At 36.7% G+C, this 19,939-nt stretch overlaps 1 protein-coding gene across 2 annotated transcripts in view; it reads left to right on the plus strand.

Moving 5' to 3' along the window:
- The window catches only part of rfwd3 (ring finger and WD repeat domain 3), a 131,036-nt gene that overhangs the window by 89,571 nt on the left and 21,526 nt on the right, over positions 1-19,939 (plus strand). For both annotated transcript variants that reach the window (XM_039763609.1, XM_039763608.1), the window contains exons 8-9: positions 1,093-1,321; positions 14,576-14,726. In XM_039763609.1, coding sequence (XP_039619543.1) covers positions 1,093-1,321; positions 14,576-14,726 — 380 coding nt within the window. The remainder of the gene's footprint in view (positions 1-1,092; positions 1,322-14,575; positions 14,727-19,939) is intronic.

Here is a 19,939-nt window from a genome sequence, read left to right on the forward strand (position 1 = left end):
CAAAACAAAAGGCGCTGATGAGGAGAGGTGCAAAGGAATTTAAGGTGGCTATGGATTACTAGTTTTTCATACACTTCAGGGATTCTAGTATTAAAATTGTCTAAATTAAACCCAGGAGAGGACCCAACCTCTGAATGCTACCAAGTAGCTCCAGCTTCACTAGGCCTTATGTTCTTGGAATGTACACAATTAACATAAGTTTGCACAAAAATCTTTGCATACCTCTCAGACAGCCTCAGTGTTATTAATCACTCCTAACTCATTAATGGCAATAGTCGGTGTACTTCTGGGTGACATTAAAATGCTTATGGAGAAATCCATTGTAATCACCTATAACCACACTACTTGCATGCAAAGTCATCTTGCTTAATTGGAAGCCGCCCAACCATTCTGTATTATCTCAAATTAGAAAAATAATAAAACTCTTTCTTAGAGGACATGTCCAAAGTTTTTTTAAACATGCAAGATTTCATTAATATTATCATAAGCATGCTGACCCTGTAAATAACTGTCATTTTATTAATCATTTTATAATTGAAACAAATTTTGATTCTCGTAATGTCTTGAATTGGATAAAGTAAGGAGTATTATGCACATGGCTTGGTAGGAAAATGTAGAGAGAACTTGGTAAGTTTTTATGAACTTTTTATTTACAGGTATATGTGAGAATACTAGGTAGACTAAACAAACTATGCCAGAGCTACAATTGTATTTAAAAAGAACTAATGGCAGTGGTTAAAATGAGAGTTTTTGTTGTGCACACTTACTTTATAATACTATTATAAATGCAATACTCTGACCCCCCTCAATTAATTGAGTATTTTGGGGTTTTTTTTATTACTGCTCAGTGCTTTTCACAATTTCTCAAATCATCTCAAAGGTTACATTTGCGATAATTTTGTTTCATTTTTACTTTCCAAGATTTTCTCAGTTGGCTTTAACATCTTCAGAGCAATCCTATTGTTCAAAAGCTTCAGTTTTCAGATTTCTTAATTCTGTGCTTTGAATGAATATAGTATTTTTAGAGTAGGATGGCTATTTTCACTGTGTATTAGTTATTTATGCATGTTTCCTTTTTGCTCAATATTTTAGGAATTAAAGACATTGATGTCGCAACAAGGAGGCAGCACTTCCCATTCATCAGGATCTGTTCCTGGCTGTAGCCTCTCACATAGTTCTAGCCAAGCCCAAGGAAGACGTTATAACTTTTCTAAAGCTGTGTTAGTGTCTCAGACTGGTAACTGTCGGGTTTTGGCCTACTGTGAACCCTTGAGCTGTCTTTTGGCATCTCAGCCGTCCCCACAAGCAACACTTATACCAGGTGAGAATTCAGTGTGAGAGTTGCAGTGTCTTCACCAAAGTTTGTCTTTTAAAGACGTACATTTTCTTGTGATCATGATAGTGGGCTGTACTAGGAATCCTGCATGTATATGCTTTTATCTTTAGAAATCTTACTTTGTTTTGTGTGTGTGTTTTTTTTTTTCTTTTCTTTTCTTTTTGCTCTCCCTACATGAATCATCCCACTAGAATGCTTTTTTATATATCTGCATAGCTTGGGTTTGTTGTAAAATAGTTTTTCTAGATGAATGTATTCTTTGGTTAAGACAAACTAGAGTTGAATCACATTCTTTCTTACTTTACCGAAAATATACATCTTAGAGTGCTATTTTGCTGTCTTAGTTAAAAATGACAGTTTTTTCTTGAAGCAAATTGCAAAAAATGCACCTTGCATATGCAGATTATAGCTAAAACTATTTTGGGTTATTATTTGCTGTGAAACCTATTTAAGAATCATTTATGTGTACTTTACTTTAATGGATGTTTAGACTCACCATTTTTTGTAATAGTACCCTGGAATTTGAAGTTTTCTACCACATTTAGAGCCTGGCAACTGCCCTCTAAAGACGAGGTGGTCTTTGCCTTACTTAAAAGACCTTACCAGTGGATTTTATTTTATTTATCCCCCTTTTGCTGACTTATCTTAAATTGAGTGGTGACAACAGCACTATTGGTTAGCTTTGCAGAATCCACTTTTCAAATGCAATTGTCAGTTTACAGATAATTAAGAAGCAATGATCAGACACAAGGATGTGACCTACCTGTATATAGGATGATGGTATAGTGGTGTCATTATTTAACTACACCATCCAGGTATTGTACTGCTATTCTCATGTGCTTCTGAATAATAATTGACATCAAGACAGTCTGTCTGGCTGTCTGACAGCCTGCTGCTTCATATTGCATTGTGTATTATGATTTCAGTAGAATTTGTTGTGATTGTGTGGAAACGGGGAGTCATTTTATGGAACAGTATGTTTAATTTTGTAGTCCCTTTAAAACTGAATGCCTTGTTGGACACCGCAGATGTAACTAGTGCTTATTTTATTGTCTGCATTATTTACCTCTAACCTGATTTGCAATAAGGAGATTGTGGATTCACTTCCCAGGTCCTCCCTGCATGGAGAGTGCATTGAGTAGTGAGAAAAGTGCTATATAAATGTGAAAAATTATTATTATTATCTTTACTGCTTCATGAAATTAATTTTTACTGGCTTTAAATTGTCACACCTCTTTTTTTTTATAAACTTTGTTTTTCTTTTCTTTTACAGTTTAATTTCTTGGTAGGTCTTAGATTTATTGTTATGCACAGGACCACATTTGTGAGAAACTAACGCAAATGTTAATTTACTCATTCATTCGTTTATTTATTCATTCATACGTACATACATTATCAAGTTTTTGATCCAATTTAGAGACCCGGACTATTCCAGGAGCAAAAGTTATTATAGTTTTGCTTTTTTATATTCGTTTTTATTTCTATATTTTTTCTGACCTTACTTGTTATGAAAAGTCAAGCAAAATGATACCTTTTATTGGCTAACTAAAAATATTACAATATGCAAGCAAGGGCCCTTCTTCAGGCAAGATGTAATTACTTGGAAATTCAGTTTAGTTTTAGTTTTCCTTCGTGTATTTTTAGTTTTAATTTAGTTTTTATTTTACAAAGACATTTCTATTTTATTTTTATATATGTTAGTTTCAGTTTTAGTAATTATAGTATGGTTAAAGGGCTACTATGGAGCTTAGTTTTTGTGTCACAATGAAACAAAACTGTACACTTAACGAGTTTGGATATAATATGAGTTTAATGTTAGTGGAAGCTTACTACACAACACACTTTACTATTCAGTTTGCTTTTGTCTGATTAAAACAAGCACAATCAAAACCAGGTACTGAATATGAACACTTCTACACAATTGTATAATTTTTTAAATATTTTCTATGTCATTTGTGCTGAACAAATCTGTGCTGACTGTTGGCACTTTTTTCTTTCCAGAATGGGCTAATTTGTAATGAAAACTATGTGAATTTTAAGGTGTGAGGGTTTTTTACTCTTTCCATATTGCATTAAAAAATCTCAAACAATGGGCTTTATTTTCTACCAGCCATATTGATCTTTGATTCCATCTCAGGCACAAATCAACAGAATTTTGCACCCGCAGGCCTGAAAAGATGTACAAAAAATAAGAAAAGAGATTCTACTGTGTTCTGACAGGTGTGACCATGAAAATCAGAGGGGCTAAGGAAGAACGCGGCTCTTAGGCTTGAATCAGTGTGCAGACCCCACCTAGCTGTATTGAGGGAAACAAAGAAGAACAAGCATGTAGTATGAAGGTTAGGGGCAGTGACACTTGAATAGTCAATGGGTAAGAACAGTAAACCCATAAAGGGCAGAGCAAGAGCAGGTAAGAGTATGGGCAGGCAAAAAATGACAGCATCTGAGATGAAGAACATTATATAATTTATCTAAACCTGTTTATCCAGAGCAAGATCGCAGGAACCTGGAGTCTACCCAAGCAGGTTTGGATGTAAGGCAGGAAAAATCCCTGGTATGCAACATGTATGATATGACTGTTGTGAAGAACAAAAAGAATATGATATTTCAACTATCTGTTCTGAGAGAGAGCGCAACATTGAAAAAATGGGGACAGATATTTTAAAACATAATTTTGCTACTGGATTATTTTCACAATATCAGGTATTTTGCGCTGTGAATATGAACTAAAAACATAAATTAATCAATATAGAATAAATACTAAAACAAATTAGTATGTTTAGCTTTTCATCACTTGGCACACTCGCTTTGCCTAGCTACCTGTAGTTCAGTGGAAACATTGTCAATTTGGGAATTTTACAAGGCTTGTATCGCTTTTTTGTTAAATGACATTTTTAAAGCAAAAGTGATTAGTCAGCAACAATATGCTGATCTTGTATGATGACCTAGTTAGTCTCAGTGCTGTACCGTTTTATTTTTAAAAATCAGGGGTGGTCTCCCCTAGACTTTCTAGTGTACTCAGATATGGGGATGAATATTTGAGGAGTAAACCACAAGACAATGATTATATTATGTACATTAAAGAACCATCAACATCAAATCAAATTAATAATATATTGAACCTATAAAAGTCGAATAAATAGGACTCTGCAGCTGCATGAATAAAAAATAAATCGAGTATGTGTTCAGGTAAAGTACCACTTCCGGTTGATGGATTTGGCCCAAAAGTTAATACAGCAACGTTTGCACTGATTTGTGTCTTTTGTATCTTACACCCTTATACACCTTTAACGTAAGAGCATCCCTTATCTATGATGGAGCGTTCGATCAGAAGAAAATATGAAGCTGTTTTTAAATTAAAGGTTAAAGTAGCAAAACAAATTGGTAACTGCAGGGCTGCAAAAAATTCAATGCTTCTGAGAAACTGATACAAGATTGAAGGAAGCAAGAAGATGTTGGGAAAAAAAAAAAACGCATACAAGTCGGGTCTGATTTTATGATTGATTTTTCAGGTTTCAAGACCTGACTTATACATGAGCATATACAGTAGTTGCGTTTTTAAGATATCGTGATTTTACACACACACAGACATAATTCCAAAAAGTGGTATTTTCGGACTTTAAAATGTCAAGTCTAAAACGTCAAGGTTCATCAAAATGTCGGGGTCAAATTTTTTTCATGATTAGTATACTTTCTCTATACTTCGTGTACGAAGTGGCAGGTGAAATACTGTCAACAAAAAGCAGGCACCAGAGAAATAAACTGAAACATTACTTACTCGTGATTTTCTGTCCATTCAGTAAAGTTTTTGTTGACCAGCACATTCTGATTTCAGGCAATTTTGCATCTTGATATACAACAATTGCAAAGAAAGGTGGCATGTAAACCCCTTTCTATTCCACAGGCTTTACGCACATGTTCAGCTTGCTCTGTCACTGAAAATGCTGTGTGAACACCTGGCCTCCTTCACCAGCCACTGGATGAATATGTCTGGGCAGCTTGTGGTGGATGACTTTCAGTTTTAGAGTTAAAAGTTGGATGAATGTTTATACAGTTCATTAATGTTTCTCTTGTCCATGCCAAACAGTTTTTATAGCTGTTATGTGGGCTTTAGTGTCTGTCTGTATTAGGGAATGATACAGTAAATCCTTTGTTAGAATCCAACTGGCCAAGGTAAAAGGCAGACTCCACTTCACACACATTTGAGACCGTGCATTATCTAGTGTTTGTATCTACAAATTCTGTCTTCTAAGATGTTAATGGACGAAGTCTCCTAAAATATGAGCTCGAGAATCTGACTGTGTATATTCCACCTCTAATTTTCACCACAAACAATTGAATTATGGAGGCTGCCTCAAGGACAAGAAAGGCAAATTGTCTTGGCATATAAAAGGACAATTACTATATTTCTGGAAGTGTTGGCACTTGGACATCTGAGGTTTTTTTTTGGAAACACTGCGTTCAAAAATACTCTGTATTGGAGTATTAATTTTTTTTCCTGATGCTTAGGTTAAATAAAAAATTATGAACAAAGAGTTAAAATTTGTGTTGTGCAAAATTATATGTGCATTAACATCGCAAGTAAGTACAGTCTAATCATATTAGAATGGCAAGGAACAAACTTTGCTATTCGAATATAATTTGATTTCATTTAAAAAAGGTCTTGCTGGATGGCAGAAGCTGCCATTCAATTTTAAAAGAACTGCTGTTTGTTTTGTCTTCACTACTTGTGGCATTAATTCATTCCAGACACGCTATTCAAAGCTATGATATTTTACTCTTCACTTTTATAATAAGCCCTTTTCTTATTTTTTATTGTTTAGTTTGTTATCTTTGTTAATAAAGCTAATAATGTTTGACACAATGTGGTGTAATTAAATGTAATTAAACAATATTTGGGACTCCTTCATTAAAATATTGCTGCAAATCCTGTTTTTATGGGTGACAGGTGCCAAATGGCTTTTTATTCTGAAAGCTGTGATATTAACTGTATTCTGCTGCTGCCTCTTGGACACTTTCAAATTATTTAAACAATTCTGCCTTTGAGCTGCCTTTCTCTTGCCTGCTCTTTTCTTTGCTTGGTATTCTCTCTCTGTCACTGTCTTACTAATCTCATATTTATCTAGATCTTAAACTGCTCTGCCTGTGCCTGTTTAGCAGCAAGATATGTCACAATACGTTTGCACTGCAGGACACCAGCTGAGTTTTGGAAGTGGGACCCATGCAACAGTGTCATAAGCTGTTAATGATTTGCATGCATGAGTTTATTTATAAAAAAAAAAAAAGTAAAAATATCATACAGATTTCACATATGCATTTCATTTCAGCTCCTTTTCATAGCTGCTTTAATGGCTCATTGTTCCGAGAAGGACTTTTACACTTAGCCGTCAGAAATAGACTAAAAACAAAAGGTGGCAGTGCAGCTGCTGAGGATTTTGATGGCGCTTATTTTTTTGTTGTTTGGTTGGTGTTTGTTATTGCTGTGACATAATGCTGGACGGTATACCGGTTCATACCAAAAGCTGTTTATTTTTGTTATGATATGGATTTTTCTTATACTGCAACACCGGTTTAAATAACCGAAACAACGTTTGTAATTTGGCGTAGAGGGAAACTGTTTAAAGGGGGACCTTTTTCACTGCTGCACCACTAAACCCAGATGCAAAGGAGTACATGAGTTAATGGAGGTATTGAACGGTGAAAATGGACAGAGAATATTACAAAACGGAAGCTGTAGCAGACAATGAAGTTGAACATGATGACACAGAAGAACTTTTGCTGAAAAAAGGAGCCGTGTCTGTTGTCTGGAGATACTTTGTTTTTAAAGGGTCAGATGTGGGCCATTATGTTCAAATGTGTGAATGCTGTTTCTATACTATTGGATAATACTGCAAGCCAAGTTGTACTTGTTTTATTTTTTTCAATACTGTATAATGTACCTGGGTACTGTGTAATAGTGTGATGACATGTTGACTTTATTCTTGACATTTCCACTTTAATCTCGATGCTTATGACGAGAATAATGTCGACATTTCGACTTTATTCTTGCTGTTTACATCGAGATTAAAGTCGACATGTTGAATTTATTCTCGGAATTTGTCATTAAAATAGAACATTGTAAATTAAACTTCATCTTAAAATGAATATTTCATTTACTAGATTTTCTCAAACCCGGCATAAGTTATGTAGCACATTAAATGCTTTTTGTTAAGTGTTCCCCGAGCCATTTTAATTGCTATGTGCTTCTTAAACTGACTTCCTCTTGCTCTAAGAGGAGGCGAGGCGCAGGCAGCGATCACCACACAGAATACATTAATTTCATGATATCCCTCCTCTCTGAACATTTAGAATGCTAAGATAAATACTTGATATCATTTTCATAATGAAATGCATTAAAGCATGTATTAATCATGTAGGGGCATGGTGACATGGAGGTTGCAGGGTGTTCCCTGCCTTGAATTTGCATGTTTTTCTGGTGGGTTTACTCGGTGTGCTTCAGTTTCCTTCCAAGGTCATGTAGGATGTGGGGTTTTGTTATGCTATATTGACCCTGCTGTATGTGTTGCTAGTATTCATCCTGCGATGATCTGGCGCCCCGTTCACAATTTGTTCCTGTCTCGCGCACGATGCTTGCTGGGATGGGTGCATCCCTGAATGGATGACATAATTAAACATGTATAACGAAGATTTTTTGAAAGTTCTGAATACTCCGTGGTCTAAATTTATAACTATAACTAGTTTTAATTTCACAAAGACGTTTATCGTGTGGTGATTGGTTAGGTGGAGAAAGAAAAAGGAAGGATAGGAACTGAGGGTTTGGTACATCAGATGGAGACAGCATGCATGCAATAAAGAAAGTCAGTTTAGAAGAACATCCATTGAATTCTGTGTTCATGTCTCTGACCACCAGATCACGAACCCAACACTTACACAATATTTCACTTAAACCTGTGCAATACCCATATAACCAGTTTTTTGAAGCCTGTCACACCTGCCATAAAGTTCCCTACACTGAATGTACACCAGGGGACCCCTTACTGCGAGGGAGCAGCACTACCGCCACACTACCATGCATGTTTTATACACGCTTTAATGCCTTTCATCATGAAAATGATATCAAGTATTTATCTTAGCATTCAAAATTTTCAGAGTAGGAATATCATTAAGTGAATGTATTCTGTGTGGTGATTGCTGCCTGCACCGCCTCTTAGTGCAGAGAAAGTTAGTTTAACACTAGAATTACCACAGCCTACGAAAAAAACTTGTAGATCCACCTTAAAATGCTTTGCACCTGTCCATCAGCGTCTTTTGTCCTTTAAATGTGTTGGTAAGCGGCAAACAGCAAGCAGCCTACTATCACATCCCCCTCCCCCCGCATAGTTTTCTCAGCTCAAGTCTGTGTACCTGCGTGTCAGTTGCTTAGAGTTGTATAGAGTGAGAAGTCAAGCAAAATGACACCTTTTTTAAATACTATATCATTATTTGGAACACTTGAATTTCATGTGTGTTCCTTGTCTACAACGATCTATGTAAACACATCGTTAAAACAGAAACGTTTTTCATGTTTTAGTAATAATTGACAAAATGTAGACATGAAGTGTATAATGTGTGAAGCCTGAATTCCAAATATCAAAGAAACACTTTTACAAAAGGTACAAATATAACAGAACAAATGCGCTTCCATTCAAAAATATAACTACATAAAAAGAAGCCGTGTTAGGATGCGACATTGACACGCTTTAGATACGACTGCTTCGGTGGCACAAAGTTATCAACTGTTGACTGTTAATCAAAGCTTCACGGGTTCAATCCCGGACAAGTCCGTTTTGAGAAGTGAGCGGCTCGTATTCTTACTATTTTAGAATAAAAACATACATTTGATTCCAGTCTGTAACAGCCAGTGTAATTTATGATACTTGTAAAGGTTAGCTTTGAATAAAAAAAAAAAGTTTTATTCTCTCAGATGTTCACGATCCCAATTCTCATCCCCGCCACCCCCATTTGCCACTGCTTTTTTCACATAGACAAGCTATAACAGAGGTAAACTCAAATCATGCTGACGGTTCTACATCGGATCAAAAATACACTTTTGCCATCGCTGTATTTTGTATATGTACATGGGAAGCTGTGCACTCTACTTGTGACTGTAGGAAGTAAGTAAATAAATAAAGGTACATGGGTAAAGCTGCAATTCATAACATGGTCTACAGATTAGTTAAAAATTAGCCTAAACTATGGCAGCAATGAGAAACTTTTTCCAAGTTATGCGATGTTATGTTAATGTTCTAAGTAGAGTCCCACAGAGATCAATTTATGGCAATTGCTCTTTTTAATTTATATCAGTGATGCAGAATGCAATGATATAGATTGTTTACTTTGCCTTTGAAACTAAGTTGGGATATTAGCAGATTTACTAGAATCAACAGAATCGTTATAGAGGGTCCTAGAGTCTGAATGTACACCTTACAAAAACGACTTTGGAGTCATAATGAGCTCATCTTTGTCCAAAGGTAGACTTTTTGTACGGAATAGGATGTGAGCTTACAGATCTTGCTTTGTCAAATATAAATTGAGGGAATTAAATTTAAACTGTTACAGTACACTTAATATGGACTATTGTTTTCAGTTCTGGTCTCTGCATTGTAAAACAAGACATACTAGTGCAGGAGAAAGTGCAGTTTAAAGTTTAACTAGTGATGCAAGTGTTGAAATTTTTTTTTTTTTAATCAAAAGAATATGGCAGTGCTAATGGAATTTAGTAAATAAATAAATTTCTTCATACAGAGAATAGTAAATACAAGGAAACCAACATTGTAATTTATAGGGTGTGTTTTCAGTTCAGTTTAGTATTTCAGTAGGTTTGGATTGGAGTGTATATACAGTGGTGTGAAAAACTATTTGCCCCCTTCCTGATTTCTTATTCTTTTGCATGTTTGTTACACAAAATGTTTCTGATCATCAAACACATTTAACCATTAGTCAAATATAACACAAGTAAACACAAAATGCAGTTTTTAAATTATGGTTTTTATTATTTCGGGAGAAAAAAAAATCCAAACCTACATGGCCCTGTGTGAAGACGTAATTGCCCCCTGAACCTAATAACTGCAATGCGATAACTTGCCTTGAGTCTTTTACAGCGCTCTGGAGGAATTTTGGCCCACTCATCTTTGCAGAATTGTTGTAATTCAGCTTTATTTGAGGGTTTTCTAGCATGAACCGCCTTTTTAAGGTCATGCCATAGCATCTCAATTGGATTCAGGTCAGGACTTTGACTAGGCCACTCCAAAGTCTTCATTTTGATTTTCTTCAGCCATTCAGAGGTGGATTTGCCGGTGTGTTTTGGGCCATTGTCCTGTTGCAGCACCCAACATCGCTTCAGCTTGAGTTGACGAACAGATGGCCGGACATTCGCCTTCTGGATTTTTTGGTAGACAGTAGAATTCATGGTTCCATCAATCACAGCAAGCCTTCCAGGTCCTGAAGCAGCAAAACAACCCCAGACCATCACACTACCACCACCATATTTTACTGTTGGTATGATGTTCTTTTTCTGAAATGCTGTGTTCCATTTACGCCAGATGTAACGAGACATTTGCCTTCCAAAAAGTTCAACTTTTGTCTCATCAGTCCACAAGGTATTTTCCCAAAAGTCTTGGCAATCATTGAGATGTTTCTTAGCAAAATTGAGACGAGCCCTAATGTTCTTTTGCTTAACAGTGGTTTGCGTCTTGGAAATCTGCCATGCAGGCCGTTTTTGCCCAGTCTCTTTCTTATGGTGGAGTCGTGAACACTGACCTTAATTTGAGGCAAGTGAGGCCTGCAGTTCTTTAGACGTTGTACTGGGGTCTTTTGTGACCTCTCGGATGAGTCATCTCTGTGCTCTTGAGGTAATTTTGGTCGGCCGGCCACTCCTGGGAAGGTTCACCACTGTTCCATGTTTTTGCCATTTGTGGATAATGGCTCTCACTGTGGTTCGCTGGAGTCCCAAAGCTTTAGAAATGGCTTTATAACCTTTACCAGACTGATAGATCTCAATTACTTCTGTTCTCATTTGTTCCTGAATTTCTTTGGATCTTGGCATGATGTCTAGCTTTTGAGGTGCTTTTGGTCTACTTCTCTGTGTCAGGCAGCTCCTATTTAAGTGATTTCTTGATTGAAACAGGTGTGGCAGTAATCAGGCCTGGGGGTGGTTACAGAAATTGAACTCAGGTGTGATACACCACAGTTAGGTTATTTTTTAACAAGGGGGCAATTACTTTTTCACACAGGGCCATGTAGGTTTGAATTTTTTTTCTCCCTAAATAATAAAAACCATCATTTAAAAACTGCATTTTGTGTTTACTTGTGTTATATTTGACTAATGGTTAAATGTGTTTGATGATCAGAAACATTTTGTGTGACAAACATGCAAAAGAATAAGAAATCAGGAAGGGGGCAAATAGTTTTTCACACCACTATATATGTATAAAACAATTATTATTCATTATTATGATCATGGAGAGAAGGCCAATGAGATTTTAGCCCAACAAATTCACAAGCAGGAGGTCCACAATGCAGTACCAATTACCAAAACAGACCGAGATAACATCATAGACCATAAAAATATAAACTACACATTTAGAGCGTAGCAGAAGTCCTTATATTCTATTCAGTCTAAAAAAGATGAGGCATGATCTAATGATTTTTTTTATTTAACACTATTCAGATACCACAGCTAAATACTCTTAATGTTGTAGAACTGGATAAACATCTGAAACTCTCAGAATTACTAGATGCTAACAACTCACTTCTGTGTGGGGAAACAGCCAGCCCTGATGGCTTCCCAATTTTCATATGAGTTAGCTCTGCCTTTATTAGCAACGTTTATAGAAGCTAAAGACAACAAAATTCTACCTCAAGCTTTTTGGCAAGCATTGATTTCCAATATTACAAGACCAAACTGCATTTATTAAAGGCAGACACTTCTAATAAATAAATAAATCTAACATCCCAGAGAGATTACTGTCTTTGGATGAAGAAAAAGCATTTGATGTGGTCGAATGGGAACTACCTATTTCACCACATTGCACAAATTTGGGTTCAGCCCAAAGATAAGTGCATGGATGAAAATACTGTATACTACTCCAGAAGCCTCAGTTTGTATAAATAACATTTTCTTCTAACTAGAATGCAATACTTGACAAGGATATCTCCTATTACCATTCCTCTTTTACATCACCATTGAGCCATTGGCTCTTTACTTTAGAAATGCATCAGAGACAAAGGGGATTATCGGAGGAGGAGGACTTGAACAGAAAAAAATACTATATGCAGATGATATGATACTACAGTAATCCCCCGATCTATCGCAGTTCAGCTATCACGCCCCCGCTACATTGTGGATTTATTAATATTGTTGTTATCATTAGGGTGCTCCGCCCCCTGCTTGCTTCGCTCGCCCACCCCCTCATTTGATTTACCGGATAAACAATTTAAAGAGATTGTCATTTTCATGGGAATTGTTACATATGCATTATTTTCATTTTTACTTTAAAACATTTGTAAAAACAATATTTGTCCTTTAATTCCTGCCCCGGGCGTGGTTAAATCTCTTTCTCCCGCGTTGTGAATGGGGGAGTTCTGAATGTACGCTAAGCATAAGTGGACAGATCAGCTACTGGCTTTGTGCTGCTTCTGCCAAGATTGCTGTTCTGTTTGCTCTGTGCATTCTGAAGGGGAGGGGGTGTGACGGCTGAACGCACGCTAAGGAGAAGTGCTCGGATCTGGTCACAATCGCTTCGCTCAATACAATCAATATGGCGTTGCTACATCATTGGTGCTGACTTTGATCTGGTCGATCAAGGTTACTGTGTAACCATGGCCAGTTTTTTTATACTTCGCCAGAGGTATTTGACATCTTGGTGCAAAAAAAGATTTACACGAACGGAATAGCGCATCCTAACCATCATGGCATGCCTCTGAAGTCTTTGGCAGAGGTAAATTACAGCGAGGTGTACTAGTAGCTTGGAAAAAAGGGTAAAGTGTTTGTGCTTAAATGGAAGGGCAATAAAGATGTTTGTCTTCTTAGCCCTGTACATAATTCAGCTACAGTCTCTGTGCATGTAAAAGGCAACAAGCAGGTTACGAAGCCTTGTACTGTGGTCAGTAAATTTGTAACGGCCGACCCTTTACCCAGCCGGCAGCTACACTACCAAGACCTGTGGCCTCGATGAATTACTGAGGCGAACCTACATTTACCAAGCCATACCCATAACAAATAATATTTTCCCCTCAATCGACGGTTTAAAAACAAGCACACAAAAGCAGATATGTAAAATTGGTGTATAAATATATTAAATGAAACACAATAACAAAAAAATGCAAATTCCACATGTGAAAAAATATATAGATATGTATATCCCTCTACCAAAGCAGCAACGTGAAAACACCATATATACAATAACAAACCCTCCCTTGCCCCTGTAACGTACAACAAACACAAATAACAATAATGAATGAATACTGAATTGACAATGATTGTGAATTTGAGTTTGGGTATATTACTATCCTGAATACGGATGACTGTTCAACAAAGAATGTGTTTGAATCTCCCGGAAAAATGGAACAATCTCACTGTGTTTCCTCGGTGTATGGTGGATAATGAAGTCTAACTCCGGGGTTTTTTGCCGATGATTGAGCTGAAGTGAATCCGGTGGAATGAAAAACAAACTGGATACAAAGCACGATGTGAAAAATAGCAGGAAATGGTGGTTCATTGTTGTTAAATGAGATCTCCGTCTTTCTCCTTCCTCCTCTCTTCTTTCCCTCCTGATCGTTTAAACAGTAAAGAGCTGGATGTAACTGAATGTGAACAGATGCTTTCCATCCTGGGGCTGCGGTCTCTCTCCCTCCTCTGTCCCCTCTGCACTTACTGGGAAAACATTCACTGATGTGTACATAATGAACAGTAAATGGGACAATGGAAATAACACTCACTCAGCACACACATATCAAATACATTATTACTATGTAGCCCCGCTAGAAGTTAATATGGTGAATTTGGCAATGGAGGAGTGAAAAAATGGCCACTAAGAAATATGATCCTGCTCTAGCGGCCCTCATTCTTTTTGGAAAAGTAAAACTTTCATAGACCAGGCAAACAGGCTTCCAAAACTAATGTTTCAAGTGAATTTTTTTCTAAGAACAAAATGCTTCTGTTTTACCCTTTATTCTAATAGTCAAATTTATACTTTTCAGGATGCGGTGTTAAGAAGATAAGTGCTGTCAATATGAAGTCTTGCCAGTATGTGCCTATCCACACAAAGCAGATTCGTGGTTTATCTTTCAATAATCAAATGGACAGCTTAATGCTCTCTGCAGCATTGGACAACACTATCAAGTTGACCAGGTAGGATAAAGTATGACAGGATTATAATGTTCAACATAATATGTTAGGTTTCCTTTTTTAAATCCCTTTTATTGGTTATATAAGTTACTGTACATTATAAGGAGTGGATTACAGTTAAGTTAAAGCTACATCTTATTTAGATCAAATTCCTCCTTCCTCACTCATCTGATGTAGGTATCAAGCAAGACAAACATTTCATATCCCTTGTGATATTTTGGCATGCCAATGTTAGCAGAGGTTCAGCAGGCTGAAGCAAGGATAGTAAGACTCAATTAAATTCAAAAAAGCTGTGTACAGTTTTTTATAAAGTGAATTTAATTTTGTTTCTTTTATAAGATGCCTTTTGATGCTATGTTAATATAGTACAGATTTCCATACTGTTCAGAGAAAAGATGATTTTGACTATTTGTGTCGATTCTTCATGAAAGGTCATGAATACATAATTTATGAAGGTGGTATGGCAACTAAATGAAAACTGATTTGCTCTTTATGGAATTTTATGCTTTTCTATCACATTTTTATGCTCTTGTAGATAGCAATTACCGTATTTTTCGCTCCGTTAGACACACTTTTTTCCCTAAAAGTGGGTGAAAATGTCTGTGCCTCTTATGGAGCAAATATTGTGTCACAGACCGTGATGTGTATTACCTGACCTGTCAGCGGTAGCGAGAGCTGTTAGAAGAGAAAGTGATAGGCCCATGAGAAACCCCTGGGGACGCTTAAATGTTCCCACTTTACTGCTGAATCTTGGGCTGTCTGGTCAGTTGCTGTCCACTTCTGCCCATCACCCGGGACCTGGGAGAGTGCATAGAGCTGCCGGATACTCCCAGCTACAACTGCTAACATGTCGATTCAGCTAAGGTTAATAACGGGTATGAGTGTACTTTGCCAACTGCCAATTGTCTTTGACACTAGGTGGGGTCTGTGCCAGTAGAACCGCCTCCAATCTCGTCTACCTCCATACTGTTTTAGTGCACACCATATTTTTGTGTGAGGAGGCCAGCAGTAACTAGGTGAGCAGCCAGAAATGATGAAGTTTGTAGTATATGAAGGGAGTTATGGTGGGGTTACTAAACTAGTAGTAACACAGGCACTGAAGGGAAGAGCACGTGTATGACAGTGATGCTGTCGGTGCATGTTGGAGGGAGTGGTGCACTGTTCGAAGGATCAGTAGGCGGGCGCAGGCAGTGTCGTGCATGAGTGATTTCCTACCTGCAGATTATAGTGCTTTTGTCTTTTAAAGTGTCCCTCTAGGGTCTATTCACATAACCTTATCTGTTTACGGATCCAAAAAAACATTGATGACGTCCGTGTTGCGTCCATTTTTTTTTTTTTACAGACACATTGACTGCAGAAACAAAATATGGTTGTATGAATACTGCCTAAGAAAGTGTCCTCTTTATAAACTGTCCCCTATAAAGGTAAAACCTTAAAAGTGTCCCCCATAACAGTGCGTCAGCAGCAGATTCACCCGCATAACAGTATGTCTGCAGCAGATTAGTGATTGTGAGCAACTGAGCTTCATAAATTCTGACACTAGCGATGAGGAGTTCTTGGGGTTTCCAGAAAACTAGAAGAGTGCTTGAACCTTAAAGTCTCTCCTCATTTATTAATGACAGTGATGATAGTTCTTAATACTGATGTTGACTTTATATGGTTAAAATATTATTCTGCTATATTTTATTAAAAAGATTACACCATTTGGTTCAGAATATTTTTTTTCTTGTTTTCCTCCTCTAAATGTAGGTGCGTCTTATGGTCACGTGCATCTTATGGAGCAAAAAATAAGGTAATTAGTCAAAATAATTCAAGTAGGCAAACAGATAAGTGCTCTGTTTCAAGGTTTACGGAGTAACTTTATACATAGAATTTGAAAACCTCATGATTTAAAAAAACAAAAAACAAAACGCTAACACTAAAACATTTAAGTCAAAAAGACTAAAAGTAAAAAGTGATATTTTTGATTAATAACGAACTTATAACTTGATGTCAGCAGTCCAACTTGATAAAAGACTATATACTTAGGCTTTGGGGTTCTTTTAGGCCTTAGTGTTAACAGATCCACTCCCAGACTCATTTCACATACAGTAATCCCTCCTCGATCATGGGGGTTGCGTTCCAGAACCCTACGCGATAGGTGAAAATCCGCGAAGTAGAAACCATGTTTGTATGGTTATTTTTTATATTTTAAGCCCTTATAAACTCTCACACACAGTTTATAAATATTCCCCGCACAGTTATCTATACTAATAAAAGGCAAAGCCCTCACTGACTGACTGACTCATCACTAATTCTCCCACTTCCCGTATAGGTAGAAGGCTGAAATTTGGCAGGCTCATTCGTTACAGCTTCCTTACAAAAGTTGGGCAGGTTTCATTTCGAAATTCTACACATAATGGTCATAACTAGAAGCTATTTTTCTCCGTTTACTGTAATGGAGTTGAGCTTGAAAGCCGTGGGGGCGGAGTTTCGGTGACATCATCACGCTCTCACGTAATCACGCATTACGTAGAAAACCAGGAAGAGCTACAAAAAGCGCTGAAGAAAACATGCATTATATAATTGAGAAGGCAGCGAAACAATTAGAAGCGAGCAAGTGACATATAAAACCATATTCAGCAGCTCACGTGAACTGACGCAGTGCGCAGACAAAAAGCAACAGTTCCAAAGAGTGCTGAACAAAAACCGAATTACACTGCTACGCTCAAATAGACAAACTGCAAATTTTATTTATATTTCCAGGTTTTGTTATGCAGCATGTTCATATTTGAATTTATATAATCTTGACAGGATATATTTTTATGGAGAGCAAAATCTTTTGAGATATTTAAAATTTAAGTTTATTTTTTATATAAAATTAAATAAGAGTAAAGAAATTTGAATGTTTGTTCTTTTAACGTTTACTTTATTTCTAACTTGTATAATTTAGACAGGATATATTTTTATGGAGAGCAAAATATTATAAGTTATTTAAGGTTTGAGTTGATTTATTCCGGAATAATATTCTGTCGACTAAATAAAAATTATTTCTATTTAAAATTTAAATAGAACTTAAACAGAAACGATAGTTCATAATATCCACGCAGACTTGCACGTAAGAGCGGGAGTCATCCGTTTTAACAAGCAGCGTATTTGCACTGATACGAAATAGCCTGCCCATTTAATTATTCAGGAATGGATAAATAAATTAAGATTTTGTACAAATAATGTTTTTCATTTTTCTTCCTTCATGGATTCTGGCACCCCCAGCAACAGTTGCTCGCACCCCAAAGACTGTATATATATATATATATATATATATATATATATATATATATATGTATATATATATATGTATATACTGTATATATATATTATATGTGTATATATATATGTGTATATATATATGTATATGTATATATATATGTATATGTGTATATATATATATATATATATATGTATATATATGTATGTGTATGTGTATATATATATATGTGTATGTGTATATATATATGTGTATGTGTATATATGTATATATATATATATATAATATGTGTGTATATGTATATATGTATGTGTATATATATGTTTATATGTAGATATGTATGTGTATATATATGTTTATATATATATATATATAGTGGTGTGAAAAACTATTTGCCCCCTTCCTGATTTCTTATTCTTTTGCATGTTTGTCACACAAAATGTTTCTGATCATCAAACACATTTAACCATTAGTCAAATATAGCACAAGTAAACACAAAATGCAGTTTTTAAATGATGTTTTTTATGATTTAGGGAGAAAAAAAATCCAAACCTACATGGCCCTGTGTGAAAAAGTAATTGCCCCCTTGTTAAAAATAACCTAACTGTGGTGTATCACACCTGAGTTTAATTTCCGTAGCCACCCCCAGGCCTGATTACTGCCACACCTGTTTCAATCAAGAAATCACTTAAATAGGAGCTGCCTGACACAGAGAAGTAGACCAAAAGCACCTCAAAAGCTAGACATCATGCCAAGATCCAAAGAAATTCAGGAACAAATGAGAACAGAAGTAATTGAGATCTATCAGTCTGGTAAAGGTTATAAAGCCATTTCTAAAGCTTTGGGACTCCAGCGAACCACAGTGAGAGCCATTATCCACAAATGGCAAAAACATGGAACAGTGGTGAACCTTTCCAGGAGTGGCCGGCCGACCAAAATTACCCCAGGAGCGCAGAGACGACTCATCCGAGAGGTCAGAAAAGACCCCAGGACATCATCTAAAGAACTGCAGGCCTCACTTGCCTCAATTAAGGTCAGTGTTCACGACTCCACCATAAGAAAGAGACTGGGCAAAAACGTCCTGCATGGCAGATTTCCAAGACGCAAACCACTGTTAAGCAAAAAGAACATTAGGGCTCATCTCAATTTTGCTAAGAAACATCTCAATGATTGCCAAGACTTTGGGGAAAATACCTTGTGGACGGATGAGACAAAAGTTGAACTTTTTGGAAGGCAAATGTCCCGTTACATCTGGCGTAAAAGGAACACAGCATTTCAGAAAAAGAACATCATACCAACAGTAAAATATGGTGGTGGTAGTGTGATGGTCTGGGGTTGTTTTGCTGCTTCAGGACCTGGAAGGCTTGCTGCGATAGATGGAACCATGAATTCTACTGTCTACCAAAAAATCCTGAAGGCGAATGTCCGGCCATCTGTTCGTCAACTCAAGCTGAAGCGATCTTGGGTGCTGCAACAGGACAATGACCCAAAACACACCAGCAAATCCACCTCTGAATGGCTGAAGAAAAACAAAATGAAGACTTTGGAGTGGCCTAGTCAAAGTCCTGACCTGAATCCAATTGAGATGCTATGGCATGACCTGAAAAAGGCGGTTCATGCTAGAAAACCCTCAAATAAAGCTGAATTACAACAATTCTGCAAAGATCAGTGGGCCAAAATTCCTCCAGAGCGCTGTAAAAGACTCAATGCAAGTTATATAACGCTTGATTGCAGTTATTGCTGCTAAGGGTGGCCCAACCAGTCATTAGGTTCAGGGGGCAATTACTTTTTCACACAGGGCCATGTAGGTTTGGATTTTTTTTTCTCCCTAAATAATAATAACCATCATTTAAAAACTGCATTTTGTGTTTACTTGTGTTATATTTGACTAATGGTTAAATGTGTTTGATGATCAGAAACATTTTGTGTGACAAACAGGAAGGGGGCAAATAGTTTTTCACACCACTGT

This window comes from Polypterus senegalus, chromosome 9, assembly GCF_016835505.1.
Source record: "Polypterus senegalus isolate Bchr_013 chromosome 9, ASM1683550v1, whole genome shotgun sequence".
Lineage (NCBI taxonomy): Eukaryota > Metazoa > Chordata > Cladistia > Polypteriformes > Polypteridae > Polypterus > Polypterus senegalus.